Consider the following 23,324-nt stretch of genomic DNA (forward strand, 5'->3'; position numbering starts at 1 on the left):
TTATCAAAATACAATAGCATTTTTCACAGGACTAGAACAAGAGACCTCGAATAAGCCAAAGCAATCCTGAGAAAGAAGAACGAAGCAGGAGGTATCATGCTTCCAGATTTCCAAGCATACTTTAAAGTTATCACAATCAAAACAGTATGGCACAAAACACACATAAATCAATGGAATAGAATAGAGACCCCAGAAATGAAACCATTAAACAAAGGATATATAGTAGAGAAAAGGCAGTCTCTTTAATAAATGATATTGGGAAAACTGGACAGCTACATGCAAAAAAATGAAACTGGATCACTTTCTTACACAATATACAAAAATAAACTCAGAATTGTTTAAAGATCTCAATGTACAACCTGAAACCATAAAACTCTTAAAGAAAACGTAAGCAGTAAATATATAAAGAACTCATACTAGAAAACACCCCAAAAAATGACTAATTCAATTTGAAAATAAGTTGAGGGCCTGAATTCACATTTTTTCAAAGAAGATATGCAGATGGCCAACAGACACCTGAAAGGATGCTTTCCTTTCACTAATCATCATGAAAATGCACATCAAAACTATAATGAGATACCATCTCACACCCATCAAAATGGCCTGTATCAAAAAGAGAAGATATAACAAGTGTTGGCAAAGATATAGAGAAAAGAGAACCCCCCATGCCCTGTTGGTGAGAATGTAAATTGGTGCAGCCACTATGGAAAACAGTATGGAGATTCCTCAAAAATTTAAAAAAAAAAAAAAAAATGCCATATGATGTAGTAACTCCTCTTCTGCCTGTTTAGTCAAAGAGAACAAAAATACCAATTTGAAAAGACATATGCACCCTTATGTATATCACAGCATTGTTTACAAAAGGTATGGAAGCAACCTAAGTGTCTATTATTAAGTGAATGGGTAAAGAAGGTGTGGTATACATATACAAAGTGGAATATTATTAAGCCATAAAAAAGATCTTGCCAACATAGTTGGAGGTAAAGGGTATTGTGCTAAGTGAAATAAGTCAGAGACAGACAAATACCATATGATTTCACTTGTATGTGGAATTTATAAAACAAAACAAATTAATAAAACAAGCTCATAGATGCAGAGAACAAACTGGTGGTTGCCAGAGGGAGGGGGTTGGGGGATGGGTGAGGTAGGTAAAAGGGATTAAGAGGTACAAACTTTCAGTTATAAAATAAGAAGTCACAGACATGTAAAGTACAGCATAGGGAATATAATCAATAATATTTCAGTAACTTTGTATGGTATCGATGGTAACTAGCCTAATCATGGTGATCATTTCATAATGTATATAAAGGCCAAGTCACTATGTTGCACACCTAAAATTAGTTTAATACTGTATGTCAACTATACTTCAATTATAAAAAAAAAAAGATATAACACCTTTAAAAACTAATCCCAACATTAAAAGACATATACAAATTGATAAGGAAAACATCAAAACCCTTCTTGACAAATAAATAAAGGTTAAAACTATTCAACTCATATAAGAAATATACATGGATTATAAAAAGAGTAAAATATGCCCTCAGTCATAACCAAATGAATGCAAATTAAACTGCAATATCATTTTTACCTATTGGCAATATTTAAAAATTCAGTACTTGCTGGAGTGCGATGAAACGAGATTTTTTTAAATAGATGTTGATGACTTAAAAATTGACCCAAAACCTTCTGGAAAACAGTTAAGACCCTTAAAAAACATGCATACCTTTTACAATGTAATTTCCCTTCTAGAAATCTATTCTAACTAGGAATACAAAAAATCTAATCAGAAATACGTAAAATCTTAAAAATATATTGCAAAGGCAAAATATTGGAAATAATCTAAGTAATGATAGAATAACAAAGTGTAGGCAAACAAATGTTTGTTATATAGGCAATAAAAAATGTTTTTCAAGACTACTGACATGGGAAACTGCTCATGATATAATATTAAAAGATACAGGGGTGACTGGGTGGCTCAGTTGATTGATTCTTGATTTCGGCTCAGATCGTGATCCCAGGCTCGTGGTATTGAGCCCCATGCTAAGCATGGAGGCTGCCTAAGATTCTCTAACCCTCTCCTTCTCCTTCCCTCCCCCCCCTCTCTTTCTCTCTCTAAAATAATTTTTTTAAGAGACACAGTACCTATATAAGATATGTAATTCCAGATATGTAAACTTGTGTGCATGTGTGTGTATATACATACATATACTCATATACACACCGAGACAGAACAAAAGGTGGAAGTGAATGTTTCAAAATCATAGTAGTGGATCTTTTGTTCTAGTGATGCCATCTTTTTATAGTGGTACCAGATTTTCTGAAATCTCCACAGTTAGTCTCTATTATTTTTATAACAAGGAAAGGGGTAAAAAAAAATTTTTAATATTGACTTCATCAAATTGGTAGTATAGAATTGACAAAATCAAGTCGTGCTTTAGCCTATTTTATTTATTCACCCCACAAGACGGTTACATCTCAGTTTTGTCCCAGACTGTCATGTAAAACCTCAGAATTATGGTTCTTAAGAATCATGCCAGATACAAATCCTTCTGTATATTTCCCATGTAGTTGTAGTTCTCATATAAGTTAATATCCTTAAGTCTACTTTACCAGTAGGAAACTACAAGGATGATGCAAATAAATTTCCTTATTCTAAACTACCCAAAAAGGCAGATAATTTCTGGCTTTCTCCATTGAAAAGCTGGGTAAGAAAGTTAAGCGTTCTGAAGCAGGTCACGTGAACATTACACCCACCTTTAATGATTCACAAGATGTATATTAAGAGCATACATTAAGTAATCTAATAGGTACTTGAAGTCTCTAAAGGCTATAGGGTAGTCTTTACAGAAACAGTGTGCTTTTTACATTGTAACATTTCTCTTTCTTGGGATCACACTTTATAATGAGGGTGAGTGGGTAGCAGGTCTAGCAGCAGCCTCATAGGCTTTTTCCTTATGAAATTTCTGTTCGGGGGACATGATGTAACTCACATACCCATATAACAAGCCATGTTCACCTATATTTTTTTAAATGTTACCCTATCCCTCTATACTTCAACATTCTACCTCACTCTGGAAATTTTGACATGTCCAGGGTATATAGCATTCGTAATAGAAATTGGCCTGAACCAGAGGAGAATCATAAATCACAGCAGTATGACTTCATCAGTCTACAAATGAGAAAACTGGCATAAAGTAAGTGATTTTCCCAAGATCACAAAAGTTGGAACTAGAGTGTAAGCTTTCTAGGACCTCTTCCATCACTCCTTTACAGTGATGCTTCCCAAAATGTGCAGTGCACTGTTCTGGGAGCTATTAACAGTTGTGCTGCAAAGAGCAGAGTTCAGGGGTGAAATAAGCCTAAGGATGACCTCATTTCCATTCCCACACTTGGAGAATACTAATGCATACTAATATATTAAAGAATCCCTGCAATAAGACAGATACTGAACCAGAAGGGAAGTGGGAAAGAAAAGCATAAACCAGAAGTAGCCTAGGCAAACCAGGATATATTTTCTCCCCAGCTCAAATGTAGGCTAGAAGCAGAGATGGTGAGGGAAAGTTACTGACAGATAATCTGTACTAATTGGGTATTTCTGGTATTGGTTTTATTTTGGAGAAGGGGAGCTGCTCACTACATGCCTCAGCTTCTGCCCCAGTTAGATGAGTGTGTGCAAATTTTACGAACAGAAAACATTATGTTAAACTGGGCTTACCCACAAAGCCCCATGGAATCCAATACCCTACTTAGGGACTAGTACCACCAGAGAGCTTCTAAGTTTGCTTTTCAAGTTAGAGGAGCAGTATTGCATGAGGAGCAGACTCTGAATTTAGGACTGCCTAGATCCAAATCCTGGCTCTGTCTTTAACCTTGGGCAAGTGCCTCAGTTTCCACCTCTGTAAAAGAGATGATAATAACAGCACCCATCCCATAAGGTTGATATGCAGATTCAATGAGTTAATGTTTGTAGAGCATTTACAGCAGTGTCTTGCACAAAATAAGGACTATGTAAGAGTTCCTTTATTATTAGCTTCTATTCCAGGAACTGAGGATTTATATAACAGTGCTTCCCCATGTATCAAACATGCTCATCCAATAAATGTAATAATTCTATTAAGACCCAGAATGCCACTGCCAGTACCCATGGTTCTACTTACCTAACTCTGGCTACAAAAGTTGACCAGAAAAAGATTAAATTGAAATTACTCATAGTTTGAAAACCACCCCCCAAACATATAAGTGTACTAACATTTAAATTAGAAGAAAGATGGAGCTCTAACATTCAAGACTAACGTTAGGTCATCTTGCCCAAGCTGACTTAACTAGTTTTTTCCTTAAGTTAAAAGAAAATGAGATTTTTTAAATGCCTTATTGATGGACAGACAAAAGGCAGGTAGCTATTCTGCCTGCAGAGTTGTCCTCTGATATCTGCATAATCTTCACTGCGTTTTTGTAATTTAAAGGTAGGAAAGGTCCTGTGGCATCCTGATTTTTTACCGTAAAGGTCCCTTTCTCTGTCACTGTGGCCAGGCTTCAGTCTGAGAGTTCACACAAAAGGTCAAGTTCTGGTGGCTCTGAATGCTTTGCGCCTGACGTGGGCTGGTGGTTACTGAGGAACCCTGTGTGCAGAAGGGAGGGCAGGGGAGGGGAGGGGAGGGGAGGGGAGGGGAGGGGAGGGGAGAGAAGGGAAGGGAAGGGAAGGGAAGGGAAGGGAAGGGAAGGGAAGGGAAGGGAAGGGAAAGGAAGGAGGGGAGGGGAGGAGAAGGGAAGGGGAAGAAGGGGAGGGGAGGGGGGAGGCGAGGGAAGGCTTACTAACCTGGACCAGTAAAAATTTTTAAAAATAACCTTTAAAATTTAGTTCTGCTGACATGGAAATGGTAACAGAAACTTGGTAACATTTAAGATCTCCACAAAGAGAAAGTGAAACATTTTTTTCTTATACATTTTTGAGAGGACCTTATTGGTCTTAGTAATTTTCTTTCAGGGTAAAGTACTTTTTCTCTACTTTTTCTTTCAGAGTTTCAGAACCCATTAAGCAACTCCGGTTCAGAGTTTTGCAAACCATGTCATTCCAAATTTTCTAACTCTAAAATTTTCTGTGTGAACTGGCAACATATTTTGCAAGCAGAGCTTGGATCTGTTGCTAGGGACATCTTCAGCTATGAAAACAATACATTACTGGAATGTAGAGGAGGCTTGTAGCAGTTGCCACCAGAGATGGCAAAATGAAAGGGGAAAAGGGACCCCCCTCCCACATTCCTCCTTCCAGTGCAGAATGACAAGAAAACTTCTGATAGAGCCAACTCACAGGGACTTACATTTAGAAACATTTGTTTCTAAACATTTGTGGAATCTTTTGGAGAGAAGGAAAAGAACCTGAGAGAAGAAAAGGGTAAATCATGGCCAGCTTCTTGCAGTATATGAAAGTGAGAAGGCAAAAAGGGAAGGACGGTAGCTAGGAAAAACAGAACGAAACTGGAGAGGCATATGCCAGGTAAAACATAAAGCCAGTACAGACCTGTGGGAGACTTTGAGCGGGCCAGTGTCCCTGCACCTGGACCTGGGACTGGATGGCCAGAAAAGACCAGGACACTAAAGGCTGAACCTGCCGGAGCTTCTCTGAGCAGCCCCTCCCAAAGCCACCAAGGGCCCTGGATTGGGTGCCACAGGCTTGGGTTTCCTGCTCCTTCTGCAGCCTACCACTGAATTCTTCATTTCTGTTCTCCTTTGCCCCACATTTTCCTTTCTCAGTTAAAATTGCAACTACTTGCTAGATTAGAGCCCTAAAATAGTCTTGTTTTTACTTTCAGAGGATGAATTTTGGAGGACAGGGGTAAGATTTTGATAGAAAAGCAGAGATAACAAGGACAAAGGGAGGGCTAGCATTCTGGACAGTTGGAGTAAATGAGGGATACACTTACAGACAGTATAATTATTTTCTGGTGTGGCCTCCTTGATGATAAGTACTTATTTTTCAGGCATGAGTAATTATTTTGAAAAGTATACAAAGCAATAAAGGATGGAGCATGACGACTGTTGGTATAAGTGGAGTCAGAATTGAGAGCCCCTTCTTTCATTGGATGTGCTTTTCACTGTTTGTCCTTCCCTTCCCCTCCCCTCCTCTTCTCTCCCCCTCACCTCCCCTGGCTTCTGTTTTGCCAGTATGGCCTTTAGGGCCTTCACTGAGTTCTCTCTTCACAGGGTCATGTTCTTTGGATGTGGGAATTGTGTTCTTTCTCAGTGATGCTGGTGGGAGTCCCTTAATGAGCTGGGAACAAGGTTCTTGAAGAATAGTTCCCAGTCCTCCTTCTCCTGGCCAAATAAAACATTCTGGCTCTTAGGGATGAGTAATTTTAGCAAAACACTTTAGACTGTTGAAGTACAGCTGTGCCTCCAGTATTAGTTGTCAGCATGTATAGTTAGATTTCCCAGAGAACAGCTGACCCCTCTAGAAATATAGAGCACCCCCTCAAACAAGTGAAATTAAACTAAATTAAACAAGATGGATTTTTAAAAACTGAGTCACAACATAGTGATAAAAGGAACAATTCAACCAATAAGAAGCTGTAATGATTCTAAATTTGCACGCACCTAATATACTTATGAGATGTGTAAATAAAAATTGGTAGAATAGCTAGAAAACATGGACTAATTCAAAATAAGAGTGGGAGATGTTAATGCATATGTCAGTCATTGATAAATAAGACATAAAAATTTCTACACACAGAGGCACCTGGGTGGCTCAGTCGGTTAAGAATCCGACTTCGGCTCAGGTCATGATCTCATGGTTTGTGAGTTCAAGCCCCACATCAGGATCTCTGCTGAGCCCGCTTCTTCAGATCCTCTGTCCCCGCCTCTCTCTGCCCCTCCCCCACTCACAGTCTGTCTGTCTGTCTCTCTGTCTCAAAGTAAATAAATAAACTTAAGAAAAATATATTTAAAAAATTTATACACATATAACGGATTTAAAAAACATAATTAACTTAAAAAAAACATAAGTAACAAGTTTATCTATGATCATATGTAGAACTCTGTACCTAATAATTAGAAATTATACATTTTATTCAAAAACACTGACAGATTTTTTAATTGCTTACGGACTAGGCCAGGGCCTGGCAAACTGTGGCCTATGAACCCAATTCAGCCAGGATGTGTTTCTGTAAATACAGTTTATCAGAACCACAGCCATGCCCATTCATTTATACAGTGTCTAGGGCTGCTTTTGCACAACGGCGATTTGAGTAGTTACTCACAGAGAGCTTATGGCTCTCCAGACACTCCACCTATTTGCTATATGGCCCTTTACCTAAAAAGTTCGCTGGTCCCTGTGCTAGAAAATAAAGTAAGTCTTAATAAACATCAAATAATTAATATGCAAACCACTTTTCTAACCACAATACTGAAAAAAGATAACGAAAAAAATCTGTTTGGGAAATTTAAAAATATACTTCCAGATAACTCATCAACGAAAAATCGTTGTGGAACTTTAAAACTATTTAGAATTAAGTGATTATGAAAATGCTATAACATTAAAACCTATGGTATTCAACTTCAGTTATATTTAGAGAATATATATAGCCTAATGCTTACATCAGAAAAAGAAAAACTTAGTGGGCTAGCTATCCAGGTACAAAAGTGAGAAAATTAGTAAAGTAAACCCAAAGAAAGTAAAGAACATTAGTGTGGTAAAAATCAGAAATATAATAGAAAACATCTATAAATACAGAACCTGGTTGTTATTGTTTTTTAAAGACCTCTCCAAAGTTGAACAAGAAAAAACAAGGTACAAATAAAAAAAAAAAAAGGGAGAAACGAAAAAGGAAACATAGCTACATACAGTGATCAAGTCCAATAAATTTGATCAGTTGGGTAAAATCTCCAATTACCTAGAAAAATGTCACTTACCAATAGAAAAAGGGCGCCTGGGTGGCTCGGCTGGTTGAGCATCTGACTTTTGATTTCAGTTCAGGTCATGATCCCAGAGTTGTGGGATTAAGCCCCACATTAGGCTCTGCGCTGAGCGAGGAGCCTGCTTGAGATTCTTTCTCTCTCCCTCTCCCCCTCTGCCCTGCTTACACTCTCTCTGTGTCTCAAAAATAAGTAACTAACTAACTTGAGGCGCCTGGGTTGCTCAGTCAGTTGAGCGTCCAACTTCGGCTCAGATCATGATCTCATGGTTGGTGAGTTCAAGCCCCACCTCAGGCTTGCTGCTGTCAGTGCAGAGCCCCCTTGAGATCTTCGGTCCCTGTCTCTCTGCTCCTTCCCCTTCTGTCTCTCAAAAACAAATAAACATTTAAAAAAACACAATAAACTCTTAGTAATCAAGGAATAGAAGGAAACATCATTAAACTGTAAGCAGCATCTTTTCAGGCAAAATCACTGTGGCTGTTAAAATCATGGACTCTTGGATTTAAATCCCAGCTCTGTCACAATATTAGTTGTGTGACATTGCATAAGTGTTACATATTGTTTAATGAAAGTTAGGGTCTATTATTTTTTAAAGTTGGGTTGCTTGAGGATTAATTTACATTTAGTATAATTACCCTTTTTGTGTGCAGTTCAATGAATTTTAACAGATGAATACAGTTGTGTAACCACCAACACAGTTAAGATACATTTCTGTCATCCCTGAGAAGTCTTCCATATCTGTCCCCAGTAACTACTCATTTGGTTTTTGTCCCTATAATTTGCCTTTTCCAGAATGTTAAATAAATGGAATCACACATTATGTATCCTCTTGAATCTTGTGTGTCTTTAACTTAGCATCATGCCTTTGAAATTTATCCATTACTGTTGTGTGTTTTAGTAGTTTGTTTTGTTGAGAAACTGAGAACTAGTGGAGTTCAGCAGGTTATGAGCCAGTGCACATCAAGGTTTTTATGAGACCTGAGATTTTTTTTTTAATATTTATTTTTGAGAGAGAGAGGGAGAGAGAGCATGAGCTGGGGTGGGGCAGAGAGAGAGGGGAAGAGAGGATCCAAAGCAGGCTCTATACTGACAGCAGAGAGCCTGATGCCAGGTTCGAACTCATGAACTGTGAGATCATGACCTGAGCCAAAGTCAGACACTTAACTGACTGAGCCACCAAGGCACCCCATGAGACCTGAGCTTTTCAATATAAGGGGCCCTCTCTTAGAAAAAGAATATAAAATTACTGATATAAAATTAGGCATGAAAGTAGTTGTTTTAAATAAGAAATAACAACAGTACTGCTGTAAACACAAGAATTCTGAAAGTTTTTATTTTACTCATCCCCATAAAATAAGAACAAAATATATATTGTTTCTTGAAAACTATATAAAATGTACCATCTACTGTGTTCCTACAGGAAAGGCCTTTCATTTTGAATAGACAAAAATGGGAATCTAATTCTCTTAGAGTTTTATATTTTTGATGATTGGAAGGATTTTCCACTGACTAGTTTTTTGTTTCATACATCCCATACCTGGTTTCTCCTCTACTTTCCCTATAGTTCTAGGGAAGGGTGCTACAGGTGTGTTTGTGCCATGGTCTACAATCTCTGAGGGAAAGAGAAAATATGTACAACTTTTTAATTTTGCATACCCTTTTTGCCTTGGGTTGGAAAGGGACAGTATACTTGACTCCTGTATTGGAAGAATTCAACCAGTTCCATCTAGTGGTATCTTTTTTTCTTCCTTCCTTCCTTCCTTCCTTCCTTCCTTTCTCTTTCTTTCTTTCTTTCTTTCTTTCTTTCTTCCTTTCTTTTTCTTTCTTTCTTTCTTTCTCTTTCTTTCTTTCTTTCTTTCTTTCTCTTTCTTTCTTTCTTTCCTTCTTTCTTTCTTTCTTTCTTTCTTTCTTTCTTTCTTTCTTTCTTTCTTTCCCTTTCTTCCTTCCTTTCTTTCTTTCCAGTATACTCTCAGGGAGTAGGAAATGCAGCTGCCCCATCTTGTTGACTCCACTCGAGAGACCCAGTCAGACACTGGGACTAATTAGCAGAGACCTGGCCTAACCTCCTCAAAGGCCAGCAGTTCTAGAGGAAGCTGGGAGCTGGAACCAGGCTGGCTAGGTTGGGTCCCATACTTTTCTTTTAATACTCTCTTAATGGAAATCACAGGGCTAGCATCTTTATTTCAGAAAAGCAGTTTTCTCTTTTGGAACCAAAAAACATTGCAGACTAAAGAAACAACTAATTTATTCAACCTACAGTGACATGAGATGATCTCATTTTATATGTTAAAAGGTTTCAGATGAAATAATTTTTTGGCTCAGAAAGTAACTCAGATTTAGAGCATTTGGTTAACAAGGTATTTTAAATATTTCTCATGGGTTTTTGTTGCATAAGAGTCACATACCTTTAAAAATGTGTTATTTTCAACTAAACTTCTTAAAATACAGACTGTACTCTTCAGTTATCCGATTCTGGGCAATGGAGGAATACATAATTCAGATTTTTAATTTTTTAAAGTTTATTTATTTATGTTGAGAGAGAGAGAACAAGCAGGCAAGGAGCAGAGAGAAGGAGAGAGAGAATTCCAAGCAGGATCCTTGCCATCAGTGCAGAGCCCAAAGTGCGGCTCAAACTCATGAACAGTGAGATGATGACCTTAGCCAAAATCAAGAGTCGGACGCTTAACTGACTATGCCACCCAGGCGCCCCCAGAAAAATTTTTTAAAGCATTATATGAGTTTTAAAAGTTTTGGTGTTTGATTCTGACATTTATTTACTTATTTGCATTTTATCCACTTTATCTTGAAATAGCTTTTAAAGTTAATAAAGGAAGATTTGTATAAGTGGTTTAATGTTATACATGTAGAATGTATATTACTTTTATAATAGAAATACAAATGAAGCAATAGGTATGGGGGAGTGCTTTTTCCTTTTTTTAAGTTTATTTATTTATTTTGGGAGAGAGAGCTTGCATACGCACAGGTTGGGGGAGGAGGAGAGAGAGAGAGAAAGAGAGAGAATCCCAAGCAGGCTCCAAGCTGTCAGCACGAACCATGAGATCATGACGTGAACTGAAATCAAGAGTGGGATGTTCAACTGACTGTGCCACCCAGGTGCCACATTACTTTTAATCAATACTGGGCTAAATACTTGGGACACTAATGGATACCCTCACAGTATTTATGGGTCAGCAGAGAGAAAGCCTAACATTTATGCAATAGCAGCACACTATATAGAAGGATAAAATTATATGCTGATTTATAAGGTAAGTTTAGAAGTACAGAGACAACAGAAAGAAGGAGGGCTGTGTGGTCAGCCAAGGCTTCCCTGAAAGATCCCAGATGAAGATGGGTTGGAGGATGTTAAGAGAAAGGAGGATCTGTGAAGGGAAGCCAGTATGAGAAATTTCACAGCACTAAAGGTGGCTTTGATGGGGAAAGAAATTCCCCAGGTAGGGTTACCGGATTTAGCAAATAAAAATACATGGCTCCTCTTTAAATTCAACTTTAAGATAAATGATGAATAATTTTTAATACCATATAGATATTCCCATATAATATTTGGGACATACTTATACTAAAAAATTATTCAATAATTTTCATATTTTTGTATTTATTGTGGCAACCTTACCCTGGAGGCTTTTATTTCTGAAGACTCATCATGGCCTCCCTGGGTTGAATTTATTTCTGAATTCTGCTGCCTTTCTGGCTCTCCTAATCAGGACAGCAGTGACAGGGGTAGCCCAGCAGCAGGATGGGACTCTGGTACCACACACCTGTTGCCTTTGCAGCATGATAATTTTGGGCTTCCTGAAGAAGAAGATAGATTTCCTTTAAACACTTTTTAAATTAAACTTTTTAATTGTGAAATCATCATAGATCCACATGTAATTGTAGGAAACAGTATACAGAGAGATCACATATACCCTTTACCCACATTCCCCCAATAGTAACAAATTGCAAAGCTATATGTATATGTAAATTGTAACAACAAAGATTTTGAGACTGATTCAGTTGAGATACAGAACATTTCCATCCCCACAAGAATCCTTCTTCTGTTGCTCTCTTGTAGCCATACCTAATCCCCCCTCCCCCAACCCTACTCCTTCCTTAACTCCTTGAGACCACTATTCTGTTCTCCATTTCTAGAATTTTGTCATTTCGAGAATGATGTATACATGGAATCACACAGTGTGTAACCTTTGGGGCTTGGCTTTTTTCAGTAAGCATAATTCTCTGGAAATTTATCTTAGGTTTTATGTATTAATAGTTTATTTCTTTTTATTGTTGATTAGTATTCTATAGTATGCATATATCACAGTTTGTCTAACCAGTCACCTATTGAAGGACATCTGGGTTTTTTTCTAGTTTGGGGCTATTATAAATAATAAATAAAGTTGCTGTAACATTTCTGGACAATTTGTTGTTTAAACTTAAGTTTTTGTTTCTCTGGGATAAGTGCCCAGGAGTGCAATTGCTGTGTTGTATAGTAGTTGCATGTCTCATGTTTTTGGTTGTTGTTGATAGAGCTCAAGTGGGGGAAGCACAGAGAGAGAGACAGGGGGAGAAGAATCCCAAGCAGGGGAATTCATGGGCTCCATTTCACATGGGAGATGGGGCTCCATTTCACAACTGGGATTTTGTAACCTGAACCAAAATCAAGAGTCGGATACTTAACCAACAGAGAAACCCAGGCCCCTGTATGTTTAAGGAACTGCCAAACTTTTTTCCATTTGCGGAATGAAGTGGCTGTGCTATTTTCCATTCCCACTTGCAGTGAATGAAAATCCAGTTTGTCCGCATCCTCATCAGCATTTGGTGTTGACGCTGTTTTTAATGTTAGCCATTGGTAGATTTGTACTGATATTTTGTGGCTTTAATTAGCATTTCTGTAGTGGTTAATGATATGGAACATATCTTCCTGTACTTATTTACTTTTCAGTGAAATGTCTGTTCATGTCTTTTGCCATTTCCTAATTCTGTTGCCTAGTTTTTTAGTGTCCAATTTTGAGAATTCTTTATTTTGTCTAGATACCGGTCTGTCCTTTGTTAGACATGTGGTTTGCAAATATTTCTCCCACTCGGTACCCTGTTTTTCTACCCCCTTAACATGGTCTTTGCCAAGCAGAAGTTTTCGATTTTGGTAAAGTCTAACTTATCTATTATCCCTTTTATTGATTGTACTTTCAGTGTCAAAACTAAGAACTTTGCCTAACCCTAGATCCTAAAGATTTCTCCTTTTTTTCTAAAGGTTTTATAGTTTTACATTTTACCTTTACATTTGTGATCCATTTTTGAGGTAAATTTTGTATAAGGTGTAAAACTTAGGTAAGTCTTCATTTTTTTGCCTATGGATTTTTTCCCCAATTTGTTGAAAAGGTTACTTTTCCTCTCTTGAATTGCTGCTGTTAAAAATCAATTGGGTAGGGGTGCCTGCGTGGCTCAGTCTACTGAACATCCAACTCTTGATTTCAGAGAGAGAGGGAGAGAGAATTCCAAGCAGGTTCTGCTGACAGTGCAGAGCCTGATGGTGGGTTCTGTCCCATGAACCATGAGATCATGACCTGAGGCAAAATCAAGAGTCAGATGCTTAACTGACTGAGCCACCCAGGCACCTCTATTTAGGTCTTCTTTGATTTCTTCCATTGGTGTTTTGTAGTCTTCGGCATGCATGTCCCGTACATGTTCTGTTAAATTTACACCTAAGTATTTTAAGTTTTTTTCAGCAATTGTAAACGGCATTGCATTTTTAATTTTTGTGTTCATGTTTGTTGCTTAATATATAGAAATAAAATTTTTACATGTTTATCTTTTATTCTACAGCTTAGCTAAACTCCCTTATTACTTCTAGCACAGTTTGGGGGTAGACTTTTTTTAGATTTCTTGGGATTTTCTATGTAAACAATCATGTCATTTGCAAATGGGGACAGTTTGTCTTCCTTTCTGACGTATATGCCTTTCCTTTCCTTTCTTGCCTTATTGCACTGATGAAAAGTTCTAGCACTATGTTGAATAATTCCGGTCAGAACAGACATCTATGCCTTGTTCCCAATCAGGGAGAAAGCATTCTGCCTTTCATTATTAAGTATAATGTATACTGTAAGTCTTTTATACATGGTGTTTATCAATTCCTTTTAAATTTGTTGATGTCTTATGGCCTAGAATATGCTGTATCTTAGGCTATGTTCCACAACACTTGAAAAGACTATGTTCTGTTGAGTGGAGTATTGAGTACAAATGTTGATCAGATCCTATCGGTTAATTGTTGTCACTTCATTCTTCTATATTCTTGCTGATTTTATGTTTAGTAATTCACTCATTTTTTGAAAGAGAACTCTTGAAGTTTGCCACTGAACTATACTTTTGTCTATTTCTTCTTTCATTTCTATCAGTTTTTCCTTCCTGCATTTCCTTCCTGTATGTGGTGCATACACATTAAGGATTTCTATATCTCCTTGATACAGCCACACTTTTATCATTACAGAATGGTAATTTTTCTCTTTCTGTGGTAATTTTCTTTACTCTGAAGCCACTCATCTGATATTAATATACCCACTCTGCTTTCTTTTGATCAGTATTTCTATGTTACATTTTCCCCATCATTTTGCTTTCAACTTGTATATCTTATTACATTTGAGGAAAGTTTCTTGTAAATGGCATATTTTTTAATCTATTCTGTCGATCTCTATCTTTAAATTTGCATTTTTAGGCCATTTACATTTATGTAATTATTGATATGTAAGGATTAAATCTTCCATTTTATTCTGTTTTTTTTTTATCTGTTTGCTGTTTTTAGTTTCTCTATTTTCTCTTTCCTTTTTGTTCCTTGAACATTTTCAAAATTCTATTTTTATTTATTTATGTGTTTTTGAGTGTATCCCTTTGTATAGCTTTTTTAGTGGTTGTTAAAACCACTAGGGTGAGTGTGACCTTGTTACCACTTTGCCATATGGAAAGTGCTGACACTTTACCAGGCCTCCTCTAATACCATCCTAGTGGGGAGGGAGAGGTGCACTTCATTACTGCCCAGAGGAAGTGGAATTCAAGGCTCACCATATGGTCTCTATTGATACTGCAATGGTGGTGGTAGTGATGGGAGGAGGGAACAGGGGTTTGTTACTACCCTTAAGGGATGAAAATCCCTTTAGGGTTTCATTCCCTGCTTGACCATCTCTGATAACACCCTGGTGGAAAGTGGAGGAGGTGTTGGGGTACCTCATTACGGCTTGGCAAGAGTGGAAGTCTAGGCTCCCCACTCAGCCTTTGCTGATGTGGGCGGAGCCAGTTTGGTTTTTTTGTTTGTTTGGTTGGGTTTTTTTGGTGGTGTTTGGAGTCAAATAGTTATTGTCTAAACATTTTCCATCTTACTGTGTTTTCTTTTTCCTGGTCATTTTGTTAAATAGAACAGATGTTTGGTAGGGCTTTTTTTGTCTGCTCCCATTGGCATTTCCAAGTTGCTGGCTTATTTAGCTCCAAGCCTGAGATAATGAGGCAAAAAGAAAACCCAGAAAACTAACTACTGTGATGTCATTTATACCCCAAAGTCCCAAAGTGCCTTCTTCTCTCTACTTTTAGACTTTCTATGTTTGTTTTATACATAATGTCCAGGAGTTTTAGCTGTACTTAGCAGGAGGAAGAGTGAAAAATACTACTATTCCTACTATTACTATCTTTCCAGAAGCAGAAGTTCTATAAGTGCTATTAATGCCAACGTAATCACTCATTTAGAAGCCCTATTAATCTTCTACCTGCTAATACTCTATGGGTAGAATCCTTTTTTTCATGCTATACAGCTAATTAGAAATATGTGTCTTCACTTCTCTGTAAAAACAAAACCAATAGGAGATCTATATCTGTATCTTTTTCTATCTATATCTGTCCATATATAAAATAAGAAATTGACCTGTGCGGTCGTTGAGGCCAGCAAGTCCCAACATCTGTACTGTGAAGTGGCCAGCTGAAACCCAGGTTCCAATCCTGGTCAGAAGGCCTGAGAACTAAGAGAGCTGATGGTGTAGTTCTAGTCTGAAAGCTGACAGGCTCTAGATGCAGAAGGAACTGATACTTCAGTTCAAGTCCAAAGGCAGAAAAAATTCTTACTCAGCAGAAGGTCAGCCTTTTTGTTCTACTCAGACCTTCATCTAATGAGGTCCACCCACATTAGGGAAGGCAATCTGCTTTATTCAGTCTACCATTCAAAGATTAATCTCATCCCAAAAGTCCTCATAGAAACACCCAGAATAATGTTTGACCAAATATCTGGGTACCCCATGGCCCAATCAAGTTGTCATATGAAACTAACCACCATAATATGCAAACATTTAAAAGCTTAGGACTACCAGATTGGTTAATTTGAACTTAAATATGAATTCTAACCAAGGTTGCTCACAAATTCACATTTTGGCTTGACTTTGAGATACATAGAGAAATTCAAAGAAAGTGAGTAAAACCTTTCAAAGATTCAAAAAATGTGTTTAAAGAGAGCAACTGCTAAAATCTGGAATGCAGTATGGCATTATGGGAAATGAGAAATTTATAGTTGCTGTGTTTCTTCAGTAGAGCTTTATAAACAGGGAAACTGTTAAAACTTACATTTTTCATGACTCTTAGAGTAAGAATTAATTTTTCCCATTGTCAAAAGATTTGAAATATTCAAAATAAGTATTTCTCATGGTCTATAATACTTTTGTCACAGTCTCTTAACATTCCCCCGGGGCCAGTGCCAAGGTATCTAGAGCTGCTGGTTTTCAGGGCAGGCAATATCGCTTGCAGAGAAGACTTTGGACTCAAATAGATCTGGGTGTGTGACCTGGGGCAAATTGCTTTACCCCTCTAAACAGCAACTTTCTTATCTGAATATGACATGTTTCATATCTGTAAGATCAGTATAAGTGCTCCATAAGTAAACATTTTCAAATCTTAGGCATCTGGATAGTCTGCACTTTTGCAGTTTTATAGAAAAGACTGATATCTTGGTGTTTAAATCTCTACATTTTGGATCATTTCCTTGAATTCAGCTTCTTAGAATTATTGAGTCAATGATAGAAACTTCTAGAAAGGGAGTACCAAGATTGCACTAGCAATGGGAAAGAGAGAGAGAGAGAGATGCTTTTCTAATTGTTAAACTTTATATTTCCTAGAGGCATCAGATGGTGAAGGAAGAGGAGACACAGAAATGATGCAGCAGGAGACAGCTCCAGTTCCGGCTCTGTCAAAGAAAACCAGACAGGTGACCGTACTGTGGGAGAGTCACAACTGTTGGATTCTAGAATCATCTTCTACCCCTCTACAGCATTCCCTGTTCTTTAACATCAGTTAGTGGGGTTTGAGGAAGCCTAGATCTTCTTTGCCTTTGTAAGCACCCATGTTTTCATTAATTATAAACCAGCAAGGTCTATTTTTCCCCCTAAATTTTTTTTATAATATAAATATATTTTACAATAATGGTATCTTAGATTCTTGTACCACATGTTTACCAAAAATCCAGTATTACTTTTTTTGGTACAGTTCCTAGGAAAAGACAAATAGCATAAAGACATGCAAGATTACCCTGCACACCAGTGCATGATTACAGTACCATGCCATGCTGCCAGCAGGTCCCAGGGTCTCATGTCTACCTAGCATTATGGTCCATTGTATGAATATTTATCAAGGGATTTCTGCCTTCAATATTACCAAAAGGGGCCTTTTGATATATTTCGCTCCCTGGATTTATGACCTTTTATTTCCTTTTTAATCTTCCTATTGGCCACTCACATCCATTTGCAGCTTTTTCACATTATGTGTCTCTCAAACCGGATTGGTAACCATGTGTGATTTTTTTCTTAAATTTTTTAATGTTTATTTATTTTTGAGAGAGAGAGACAGAGTGCCAGCAGGAGAGGGGCTGAGAGAGAGATGAAGACAGAATCTGAAGCAGGCTCCAGGCTCTGAGCTGTCAGCACAGAGCCCAACATGGGGCTCAATCCCACAAACCATGAGATCATGACCTGAGCTGAAGTCAACACATAACCTACTGAGCCACCCAGGTGCCCCAACTATGTGGGATTTTTTTAAAGGATTATCTGCTATCAAACTAAAATTATCATCTTCTTCACAGTAATGATTTGTGGTCTTATTGTAAGTGGCCCTAAACTCATTCCATGAGAGGGTGACTCTACCCAGTTTGTAACCAGGCTCAGATAATTGTGGGAAGCAGTTTAGCATACTGGTGACCTACCTCCAATCTGTGAGATATTGAGCAAGTTAAACTCTCTGTGCCTCAGTCTTCTTATTGGTAAAATGATGATAATAAATATATTTTCCTCACAGAGTTGCAGTAGAGATTAAATAACTAATACTTGTTAAGTACTTCAAACAGTGGTTGGCAAAGAGTAAACACCAAAGTGATCATTATTATAGTGAATAACACTTCATCTTTTTTATTTTGTTATTTTTTTCTTTGAGGGATGGGAGAATATGGAAAGATATGCATATTTAATATGTATCATCTTGGTTTTCTCTCCAGCCATTAAATATTTTGCTCCAAGGTCCTATATCAGGTTTTGGTTTTTTTTTTTCTTTTTGCTGTTATTTTATCTTACTTTTTAAAAAATTTTTTTCTTATGTTTATTTATTTTTGAAGGAGAGAGAAACAGAATGTGAGGGGGGAGGGGGGAGAGAGAGGGAGACACAGAATTCAAAGCAGGCTCTAGGCTCTGAGCTGTCAGTGCAAAGCCCGACATGGGGCTTGAACCTATAAACCACGAGATCATGACCTGAGCCAAAGTCAGAGGCTTAACCAACTGAGCCACCCAGGAGCCCCATTTTATCTTACTTTTTTAATTCAACTATAATTAACATAGAGTGTTATATTAGTTTCATGTGTACAATATAATAATTCAAAAATTCAATGCATTATTCACTGCTCACCATGATAAGTGTACTCGTAATCCCCTTCACCTATTTTACCCATTCCTCCACCCACCTCTCCTTTGGCAATCACCAGTTTGTTCTCTGTAGTTAAGAGTTTGTTTTCTGGTTTGTCTCTTTTTTCCCCTTTGTTCCTTTGTTTTGTTTCTTACATTCTACATATGAGTGAAATCATATGGTATTGTTCTTTCTCTGACTGACTTACTTCACTTAGCATTATACCCTATAGGTTCATTCATGTTGTTACAAATGGTAAGACTTAATTCTTTTTTATGGCTGACTAATATTCGTGTGTGTGTGTGTGTGTGTGTGTGTGTGTGTGTGTGTATCACACCTTCTTTTTCCACTCATCTATGGGTGGACACTTGGGTTGCTTCCATATGTTGGCTATTGTACATAATGCAGCAGTGAACATAGTGGTTCATGTATCTTTTTGAATTAGTGTTTTTGTTTTCTTTGGATAAATACCCAGTAGTGGAATTACTAAATCTTATGGTAATTCTGCTTTTAATTTTTGGAGGAACATCCATACTATTTTTCACAGTGGCTGCACCAGCTTACATTCTTACCAACAGTGCGGGAAGAGGGTTCCTTTTTCTTTACATCTTCATCAACACTTGTTACTTCTTGTGTGTTTTATTTTAGCCATTCTGACAGGTGTGAGGTGATATCTCATTATGGTTTTGATTTACATTTTCTTGATGATTAGTGACGTTGAGCATCTTTTCATGTGTCTGTTGACCATCTGTATGTCTACTTTGGAAAAATGTCCTCTGCTCATTTTTGCTTGGATTATTTGGAGGTTTTGGTGTTGGATTGTGTAGGTTCTTTACATATTTTGAATATGAACTCTTTTTTTGGTGTATCATTTGCAAACATCTATCATTCAGTAGGTTGTCTTTTTGTTTTGTTGATGATTTCCTTCTCTGTGCAAAAGCCTTTTTATTTTGGTGTAGTCCCAATAGTTTGATTTTGCTTTTGTTTCCCTAGCCAAAGAAGACATATCTAGAAACATGTTTCTATAGCTGATGTCAAAGAGATTCTGCCTTTTTTTTCTTTCCCTCTAGGAATTTTGTGCTTTCAAGTCTTACATTTAAGTCTTTAATCCATTTTGAGTTTATTTTTGTGGAGTATAAATAAGTGGTCCATTGGAGTAAAAAAGTGGTCCAATATTATTCTTTTTCATGTGTATCGCTAATTACATAGCTGTCCAGTTTTCCCAACACCATTTGTTAAGGAGACTATCATTTTCACATTGTATATTCTTGCCTCCTTTGTTGTCGATTAATTGGATAAAAGCATAGGTTTTTTCTGGGCTCTCTATTCTGTTCCATTGATCTTTGTGTCTGTTTTTGTGCCAGTACCATACTCTTTTGATTACCATAACTGCGTAGTGTATCTTGAGATCTGGGATTGCAATACTCCCCATTTTTTTCTTCTTTTTCAAGATTGCTATGGGTATTCAGGGTCTTTTGTGGTACCACACAAATTTTAAGATTATTTGTTCTAGTTTTGTGGAAAATGTTGTTGATATTTTCATAGGGATTGCATTAAATCTGTAGATTGCTTGGGGAAATTAATGGAAATTTTAACAATATTGGTTCTCCCATTCCATGAATATGGAATATGTTACCACTTGTTTGTGTCATCTTCAATTCTTTGATCAGTGTTTCATAGTTTTCAGAGGACAAGTCTTTCACCTTCCTGGTTAAGTTTATTCCTGGGTGTTTTATTATTTTTGGTGCAATTATAAGTGGGATTGTTTTCTTAATTTCTCTTCCTGCTTCTTTATTATTAGTGTATAGAAATGCAAAAAAAATACTATTTATATTAATTTTGTATCCTATGACTTTTGGTGGAGTCTTCAAGATTCTCTGTATATAGTATCATGATATCTGCAAATAGTGAAAGTTTTCTTACCAATTTGAATGCCTTTTATTTATTTTTCCTTGTCCAATTGCTGTGGCTAGGACTTCCAGTACTATGTTGAATAGAATTGGTGAGAGTGAGCATCCTTGTCTTGTTCCTGGTCTTAGAGGAAAAGTTCCCAGTTTTTCATGATTGAGTATAATGTTAGATGTGGGCTTTTCATATCTGGGCTTTATTATGTAGAGAGGTATGTTCCCTCTAAACCCACTTTGTTGAGAGTTTTTATCATGAATGGATGTTGTACTTTGTCAAACACTTTTTATGCATCCACTGAAATGATCATATGCTTTTTATCTTTCTCTTGTTGATGTAATATATCACATTGATTGACTTGATAATATTCAACCACCCTTGCATTCCAGGAATAAATCCCACTTGATTGTGGTGATTTTTTTTTTAATTTTTTTTTTTCAACGTTTTTTATTTATTTTTGGGACAGAGAGAGACAGAGCATGAACGGGGGAGGGGCAGAGAGAGAGGGAGACACAGAATCGGAAACAGGCTCCAGGCTCTGAGCCATCAGCCCAGAGCCTGATGCGGGGCTCGAACTCACGGACCGCGAGATCGTGACCTGGCTGAAGTCGGACGCTTAACCGACTGCGCCACCCAGGCGCCCCGTGGTGATTTTTTTTTGATGTACTGTTGGATTTGGTTTGCTAATATTTTGTTGAGGATTCTTGTATCAATGTTCATCAGAGATATTGGCCTACGTGTCTCTTTTTTTGTGTATCTTTATCTGGTTTTGGTATGTGGGTAATGCTGGACTCATAGAATGAATTTGGAAGCATTCCTTCCTCTTCTAGTTTTTGGAATAGTTTGAGAAGAAAAGGTATTAACTCTTCTTTAAATGTTTGATAGAATTCACCTGTGAAGTTGTCTGGTCCGAGACTTTTGTTTGTTGGGAATTTTTCTATTACTGATTTAATTTCATTGCTGTTCAGTCTGTTCGAATTTTCCATTTCTTCCTGATTTACTTTTGGGAAATTATATGTTTCTAGGAATTTATCCATTTCTTCTACATTGTCCCAGTTGTTGGCATAGAATTTTTGAGAATATTCTCTTATGATCCTTTGTATTTCTCTGGTGTCTGTTGTTATTTCACCTCTTATTTCTGACTTGATTTGTGTCTTCTCATTTTTGATGAGTCTGAGTAATGGTTTATCAGTTTTGTTGATCTTTTCAAATAACTAGCCTCGGGTTCATTGATCCATTTTGCTGTTTTTTTAGTCTTTATTTCATTTATTTCTGACCTAGTCTTTATAATGTATTTTCTTCTATTGGCTTTGGGCTTTGTTTGTTCTTTTTATAACTTCTTTAGGTCTAAGGTTAGGTTGTTTATTTGAGATTTTTCTTGCTTCTTGAGGTAAGCTTGTATTGCTATAAACTTCCCTCCTCAGTGCTTTGCTCCATCCCAAAGATTTTGGATGGTTGTGTTTTCACTTTCATTTGTCTCCCTGTATTTTTTTTGACTTCCTCTTTGATTTCTTGGTTGACTCATTCATTGTTTAGTAGCATGTTACATAACCTTCATGTATTTGTGGGTTTTCCCACATTTTTTCTTGTGATTAATTTCTAGTTTCATACCATTTTAATCAGAAAAGATGCATAATATGATTTTAATCTTTCTTTGGCATTTTCTGCATTCATTGCGCTGATGTGGCTGCTATCTGGATGTAGCCATGGGACAAAGTGAGCTTAGGATCCTCCTACTCTGCCATCTTCCCAGACTCTCCCCTCAGGTTTAGTTTTAACTATTCCTTCAGAGGCCTACGGGCTAACATCCTTAGCCTTTTCATTTATTTCACCAAGGTGGAGTTTAATTTTACCTTGGCTTATCCCACTGACCACACCATATTCATGCTTCTTTGACCTTTGCCTCTGTAGTGCCTACCTACAGAACTTGTTTCCAAATATCTTTCTTTAGACTCCATTGACTTTCTTTTTCCTTTCTTTCTTGATTTTCTTCTTGCTTGTTTCTCACTTTTTCAGGACTCAGTGCAGAAAGACTAAATTTGCCCAAGCCTCTACCTTTACTTCTTTTTATTGTCTTTTTAGCCACTTTACTAAATTTCCACCTTTTATTTTAGCTCCTTCTTCCTTGACTCTTCTTTTCCCACAACTATTAAGTTAGGTAAATGGCAGAGAATCATAGGAAGAACAAGGAAAAATGGGAGAGGAGAAAGTGAAATACATTCTCCATTTCTGTGAGCATTCATCTATCTTTTGTCAACCTAGGTTTTAACAATAATAAAGATCACTTATTGAGCACTCACTATAGGCACTGTGCAAGATACCATGACTCAGATGATACTGTAAAGTAAGGGGTACCCTGTGCCCTATGAGATAGGGGGTACCCCATTTTACAAATTACCTGGGACTCACAGAGATGGGTTCTGGGAGTCATGCCCCACTTGTCTGGCTGTGAGCCAGGTGCTGAGGATGCTGCTGCTACCATCTCCCTTTTCACCTGTCCTTTCTCTTTCAATTTAGGAAAATCAGATTTACCATGTCCTCATATGCTTTCTTGGCCACATGCCATTGCTATTTTCTGCTAAGAAAAAAGAATTATGAAAGTT

The 23,324-nt window shown here is 37.3% G+C and overlaps 1 protein-coding gene across 3 annotated transcripts in view; it reads left to right on the forward strand.

Moving 5' to 3' along the window:
- Positions 1–23,324, forward strand: part of CMSS1 (cms1 ribosomal small subunit homolog) — a 379,579-nt gene that overhangs the window by 329,336 nt on the left and 26,919 nt on the right. For all 3 annotated transcript variants that reach the window (XM_053903253.1, XM_053903254.1, XM_019448161.1), the window contains one exon: positions 17,049–17,137. In XM_053903253.1, the coding sequence (XP_053759228.1) occupies positions 17,049–17,137 (89 nt within the window). The remainder of the gene's footprint in view (positions 1–17,048; positions 17,138–23,324) is intronic.

The sequence above is a fragment of the Panthera pardus genome, unplaced genomic scaffold (assembly GCF_024362965.1).
Source record: "Panthera pardus isolate Hobbes unplaced genomic scaffold, ASM2436296v1 HiC_scaffold_16, whole genome shotgun sequence".
NCBI lineage: Eukaryota > Metazoa > Chordata > Mammalia > Carnivora > Felidae > Panthera > Panthera pardus.